Raw genomic sequence first — 6,829 nt, 5'->3', positions numbered from 1 at the left:
CAATATATACACGACTGAATTTTTAGTAGATAGAATTACGAATACTCCTTACACACGACCCTTGCTTAATAGAGACCTCCTAAAAGTAAACAATGAAAATAGAAAACTAAATAATAATTGAGGAGGAAAGAGTTGCAGAATATTTATAGCTGACGGGTGTATACATAGCCACGCCGGCACCACCACCACCACCACCACCACCACCACCACCTCAACCAGGAAAACCAAGTGTCTTCCTCCACCGCCTCACCAGGAAGTTTTGTGACATAACAGAAAATGAGAATGGCCTCGTCTTGACGAGTGTGTGTGTTGCATGTGTGACTCGTGATCCTGCTACGTGGAGTGGAGGAAAATGACTTGAATTTATTACAGAAAAAATGTTTTATTATTGCCATAGTCTTTATTACGAGTGTCTGAAGGATAAGATAAATGAGTTATTATTTAAGAGATAAAGAGAAAAAAAATGAAAGAACTCTTAATACTACGAAGAAATTGTAGGTATGCATAACTAAGAAACTAGAAATTGCGAAAAGCACTTGTGATGACTGGAAAAAAAAATCTAGATAAAAAGCAAGAGAAAATATGAATGTTTATTGAAAATATACAATAGCACAAAGACAAAGAAGTGTAAGCGAAGATTGCATTGTGAAAGTGAAGAAATAAGAAAACACTTACGAGAATCTATGTACATGAGTAAATGTTGAAAAAAATAAAGACCCAGATAGATGAATGCAAAGTGAAAAACAAAATTAAGGAGTGCAAAAATACCTGTTAATTGATTACATAGAAAATATAACATGCAAAAAGATACATAAAACCGTATTTCATCTGTGTGTGTGTGTGTGTGTGTGTGTGTGTGTGTGTGTGTGTGTGTGTGTGTGTGTGTGTGTGTGTGTGTGTAAGCCAATGTGCCTACTTAGCAGAAGTTCCTGGAGGGTCCTGTTTGGATCTCTCACCTTGTTCCTTCTGGCCATCTGTTCGCAGGTAGATGTGAGTGTGTGTGTGTGTGTGTGTGTGTGTGTGTGTGTGTGTGTGTGTGTGTGTGTGTGTGTGTGTGTGTGTGTGTGTGTGTGTGTGTGAGAGAGAGAGAGAGAGAGAGAGAGAGAGAGAGAGAGAGAGAGAGATGGTAGTGATGGGGAGGAAGGGAGGGAGAGAGAGAGAGGGAGGAAGTAGGGGGATGAGAGAGAGAGAGAGAGAGAGAGAGAGAGAGAGAGAGAGAGAGAGAGAGAGAGAGAGAGAGAGAGAGAGAGAGAGAGAGAGAGAGAGAGAGAGAGAGAGAGAGAGAGAGAGAGAGAGAGAGAGAGAGAGTATGAGTTAAATAGCATGTTTCTGTACTGTTCATAGATCCTTATAAGGAGAAAAACACTCTTGTCCTTCCGTGCGGATAATGAAGGTCCTGGTGTTTGACAGAGGGCGTGGAGGATGACCTCTGCGCCAGTACCAGAGGAAGTGGACGAGGAGCTGCAGGCAAGACTCCTGGGACCCTTACCACCAGACTACCCTCCGGTGGTGTCGATGTTGAGAGAAAGATACCTCGAGCCTCCCTCCACCAAGCCCTACAACCTCTCCACTGACACCCTCACCAGAAGACTGAACACCTACGGCAGCTACGTGTTCATCTTGCCTCAAATAAAGAACCTCTTCAGTGGCCAGCAGGAAGGGTTCTTCGTGGAGGCAGGAGCGCTAGACGGCGAGCGGCTGTCCAACACTCTCTGGCTGGAGCGGGAGTTGGGCTGGACAGGTCTCCTTATTGAACCCAACCCGGTCAACTACAGGAACCTGGTGACGAAGCAGCGAAAGGCGTGGACATCTCATACCTGCATCTCCCTGTATCCCTACCCGAAGAAGGAGGTGCTTGTGTCGCTGTCCAGAAGTGTGCAAAAAGAGTCAGAGTTAATGCGGCGTGCCAACGACCCCACGGATCATCGTATGTCCTCGGAGTGACCCTTGATACCAATCTCTACGACTCCTTGCTGAACCAGGCCACCAAGTCGTTCTCAGCGGTGCAGTGCTTCCCCTAGTCTCCTACCTCCTGGCCCTCAATGTCTCCACGGTGGACCTGCTCTCCCTTGACGTCCAGGGTGCGGAGAAAAACATATTGGAGAACGTTCCCTGGTCTCGCTTGGTCGTACGTGTCGTGGTGGTGGAAGTCGTGCACCACTCAGTCTTCGATGAGGCCTTTGTTGAGTACATGGAGAGCCAGAACTTCACCCTGGTGTATTTCAGGGGCGAGGACTATGTGTTTGTGAGGAACGGCGATCCCCTCATGAGGAAGATCCATCAGGTGACCATAGTGCAATGAGTTATCACATACCCACTCACTTCAGCAACCTAAGTCCTCCGATCTATAAGGAATCCATCATAGTGTGTTACTAGTGTGGCAGCAGACCAGAGGACTTAAAACAGAGAAAAACAGGAAATACAATACAAATGAGTGTAAATATCTATAGTCGACTTCTTGCCACTATTGTATATTACTATAGAACAAACCATTGCCTTGCCAGTCCATGAGGCGAGACTATCGACTACACATGTAGATCCCGTATTCTGAAGCATTCCACTCTAGTATAAATGTTTTGAAGGACCTAGACGTGATTACTCGGATTTTCATACAAGTTTTCTTCCTTTGGCTATATAGAACCTTTATTAAACCATCACAGAAGCCATGAAAACACCCTCAAAAACCTTATAACCTTTCACTACCTGGAGCCTGTTGAGGTGGTTGAAATAAGATGCTGGAATGTAATATTGCAGTGTGAGAGACAGAAAGGCGACGTTGATGCACAGGTATTGAATAAACAGATTAAAGTTTATTTCCTTTTTATTAGCATCTGTTATCACATTGAGTATCAAAGATGAGCAATAAAGAAATGTACTGTTTGATATGGCTATTTATTGCACCAGAGCATTTATTATTGATTGATAATAATGATTATGATGACCGTAATAATAATGATGATAATACCAACAAAATAATAATCCATATTATGTACAACACTAGTGAAAGATCAAAGGAAGAGATGAGTATATCCTTTGGAATTGTTTGCACGCACGCACGCACGCACGCACGCACGCACGCACGCACGCACACACACACACACACACACACACACACACACACACACACACACACACACACACACACACACACACACTACATACTAATGCGCAAAACATTTCCCGAGACATGAAAGACAAAAGAAATCGCTCTTTCGTCGCTGGAATCACGTCATATTGTCACAACAGCACAGCCAATTCTTGCCACGCGTTCTTATGAATGTAGATGGGGACGTGCGGGCGGCGTCCCTTATTGCATCACCCGTGTTGACTTCTCTTAGGTTGGTTGTTCATTGCGTCTGCGTGAGGATCTTCCAGGAAATGAGACACAGAAGGGAGAGGCAGAGACCCGTCGCCATGATGGTAGTGAGTGAAGACGCCATCTGCTCTTCTGTGGTCTGTAAAAGTGATTGTTTAATATTAGTTGATGTTATTAGCTGCTATATTTCTTAAGCATTTACACTATATTCTTTTTATTTTCTTATTTATTTTTTTCTACGTGTCAAGGAGTTTAGCTAAGGACACCGTAATGACATAAAAGTCCCGTAAATGCTGTTTCCAAGCAGTAGTGGAATGGAAGAGTGCCTGATGTAATAAGGTGAAGTTCAGCATAGTAGAATGTGTACGGTGACGAGGCAAGGTGAGCTTTATGTTCAGATAAAGGAAGCCACAAATATAATTCATATTAATACATTATCCTCCTGTGTGCGCATTATGTGGAATTGGAACCGTGTATTAACGTAGGTCATAAAATGGTGTTGCTCATATACCCCCTTCCTTTACGTTAGGTGAGAAGTAACGGGACAAAGATAATAGACATGCAATAACTTCCGCAATAGTGAACTGTTACTATGAAAAAAAAAAGTTGATTTACATATCGACATCTAATGGTTTCTTTTAACTTAATCTATTAATTGTACAAAGTCAAACATAACGCAGCAAAACTTAAAGCTATTGGTCAGTCAGGTAATTTCGACAGAGGAAGATAGAACACAACTTACCGCTCTGTGTTCGAGGTAGAATGTGTCCCCGACTTGCTTCAGCTCCTTGCCCACCTGCGCCCACTCCACACACGTGCCCTCGGCCTCACTTGGCGCCCCTCGATCCTGTTCTTTCCTTGCGGGGCGCGCGACCCAGCACAGTTGAGGAAGGTTGAGAGAGTTCGTGGCAGCAGGGGTGTTCATGTCTTGTGCTGGAGCGTGGCTGAGTGCATGAGCGGGGCAGAGTTCCTCGGCCGGGAAAAAGTAGACGTCGTGCAGAGGCGTGGGCGGCGGGGTATTACTTGTGACCACGTCAGGAAGAGCCGTATCTGACGAATGAGAGGAAGGGATGAGCCTCACACTCGTTATCTCTACTCCATAGCAATTACAAAAACGAAAACGAGTATCTTCTTTTTATATTAGCCCCTAATTGATTAAATACAATGAACGTTATGGTGTAAGGTAAAGCAGAACGTACAAATTCATCTTACTAATATTAAGCTTCCTAACCAAGCAAAAAAAAAACGGTTGTGTTGAAGTGAGATGAAGCATAATAACGTATAGATCATTTCTATAATTAACATTCTTATCAACCAAATACGAAGAATGTTGCTTTGAGTTAAGATAAGGGAGAATGTTTTGTTAGAGGAGAGCAAAAAGTTCTCTTAAAGGATGAATGGAAAAAGGGCAGGGGAAGATGGATGCAAGAAAACGTAAGTGTTTATTGAGTAAGGTGGAAAATATTCCGACAAAGAAAGAGCGAGTAGACACAAAACGTTTTCTGACGCAACAAGTCATAACATGCAAGACAGAACACTTTGGAAAGGGAAACTCACTCACAACTACACACTCCTATCAACATATAATCCGCCTGACTCATGAAGTACCGCTAGGACGGGATGGAACCACTAATATTAATGATTGTGTCACTTATCGGAAATGTGACGTACTTCATGCATACGACTCCACACTGAAAATTTGATACACCGCATTGCGTAATAATCAAGTACTCAGAAAGCATACCACAAAATAATAGTAAACAGGAATGAGAGAGAGAGAGAGAGAGAGAGAGAGAGAGAGAGAGAGTAGCAGAGTAGGAATATAAGAATTATGACAATAATGTTAAAGATTAATTGAAATACCGGAAAAAATATGAAGATCCAATGGAGGTTAAGATGTTTATCACTAAGAAAATATAGCAGCAATAGTAATAATAATAATAGTAATAATTAGTAATGATAATGATAACAGTAGTGGTGATGATGATGATGATGGTAATAATAATAATAATAATAATAATAATAATAATAATAATAATAATAATAATAATAATAATAATAATAATAACAATAACTGAAAATGAAACAAATATAAGAAGGAAAAATATAACAAGGGCAAGGGCACCAACGAAATTGAGATATCTAACAAAGGCAAAGAAAACGCGATAGAAGATAAAAACATACTGATAAGGAGAAAAAGAGAGGAAATGTTAAAGATAAAATTGAAAAGTCCCTAGTAACTGCAGCGTGAATGACTTAGTTCGGAAATAAGAAATAAAAAATAGATATAGTAATGGAAATTGTGCAAAGAAAAGATACATATGAATGAGTGTGTACAGAAATAAATAAATAGTCAAGTCACCACCACCACCACAACAACAACAACAACATTAAATAACTAATATTTCTATTACCATTAACACTGCCACCAGCACCACTACTTTATTTTCAAATTTAAACCAAAGTACAAAATAAAGGGAAAATATAATTGTTTCACACACACACACACACACACACACACACACACACACACACACACACACACACACACACACACACACACACACACCTTCCCTTTCCTCGTGTTCTACCTTATCAATTAATATCACTTACCATTGCTGCCTGCCTGCACTGTAGCCATCATTTCGCGGCGGCAGTAAGGACACATTTGACTTGCCTCACGCCTTGTCCCAGGCAGGTCAAGGGGTACGGCGCAAGCGTGCCAGATCGCGTTAATCATCATGTGGGGGGGGGGAGCGGTTTGGATTTTAACTGTAGACTAACACAAGAACACAATTTCAAATCACTGCTAACAACGCAATGAGTCAATGCACATGCTTTCACTTCGATGAATATGATATCCTTCGGGAGTGAGTGTACACACGTCTTTACAGTTCGGGGTGTTGAGGAGTACTGACTCACCACAACCAACGTCACAACGTATTCCCTGTGCCCTGTAGGCTTCAGTGGCGGTCACTGATCCCGTCATCCAGTGTTGACAAGTATGCAATTTTTCACTTGTAACTTCCAGTAGCTGTAACAGTAGAGCGCCTACGCCTGCGTTGAGAAGTATCACAACCTTATATCCCATGGATATTGTTAGATTTAAGCAGACTTATATTCGTGAAATATCTGGGGCTTTTGGGAAAAAAAAGTAGCACTTGGCAACTGAAAATAAAGCACGTGGGCGGGAGACGAGCGACACGTTCATACGTGTGTGTGTGTGTGTGTGTGTGTGTGTGTGTGTGTTAATCCTCGTAGGGAATCGCAGGACGTCAGACGCTACAGGTTGTAAACAAGACCAAGGTTATCATGCCTGCGCGTGAAAATAACGAGACTTGTCCTTGTCCTTCAGGGTAACCGGGTGCCTTCGTGTGGTGAGTTATGGAAGGAAGAAACAAACACATTCATCCACGGAGGTTCAGGCACGTCACGTGTACTGAACATGTACAATACGCACTGGGGACGTGATGTGAGGGATGGTGGAATGTCGTAATGTGTGAGCATTTCTCT

At 42.3% G+C, this 6,829-nt stretch overlaps 1 protein-coding gene and 1 pseudogene across 1 annotated transcript; one reads left to right on the top strand and one right to left on the bottom strand.

Annotated features, from left to right (window-relative positions):
* The first annotated feature begins 298 nt into the window (after positions 1-298).
* LOC123498523 lies at positions 299-2,813 on the top strand (annotated as a pseudogene).
* LOC123498522 lies at positions 2,804-6,228 on the bottom strand. The gene is made up of 3 exons (XM_045245699.1): positions 5,930-6,228; positions 4,059-4,366; positions 2,804-3,455 (listed from the first exon to the last, which is right to left on the bottom strand). Exons 1-3 carry the CDS (start codon positions 6,057-6,059, stop codon positions 3,348-3,350), a joined length of 546 nt encoding a protein of 181 aa, XP_045101634.1. The 5' UTR covers positions 6,060-6,228; the 3' UTR covers positions 2,804-3,347.
* Positions 6,229-6,829: the final 601 nt, after the last annotated feature.

The sequence above is a fragment of the Portunus trituberculatus genome, chromosome 48 (assembly GCF_017591435.1).
Source record: "Portunus trituberculatus isolate SZX2019 chromosome 48, ASM1759143v1, whole genome shotgun sequence".
Lineage (NCBI taxonomy): Eukaryota > Metazoa > Arthropoda > Malacostraca > Decapoda > Portunidae > Portunus > Portunus trituberculatus.
This window is presented reverse-complemented; position numbering and strand designations above follow the sequence as displayed.

Excerpts from the sequence above, each read along its gene's own strand:
- LOC123498522 (XM_045245699.1), bottom strand. The coding sequence starts at position 6,059 with ATGATGATTAACGCGATCTGGCACGCTTGCGCCGTACCCCTTGACCTG. Across the intron at positions 4,367-5,929 it reads AGTGCAGGCAGGCAGCAATG|ATACGGCTCTTCCTGACGTG; the intron begins GTAAGTGATATT and ends CTCATTCGTCAG. Across the intron at positions 3,456-4,058 it reads TCTACCTCGAACACAGAGCG|ACCACAGAAGAGCAGATGGC; the intron begins GTAAGTTGTGTT and ends TCACTTTTACAG.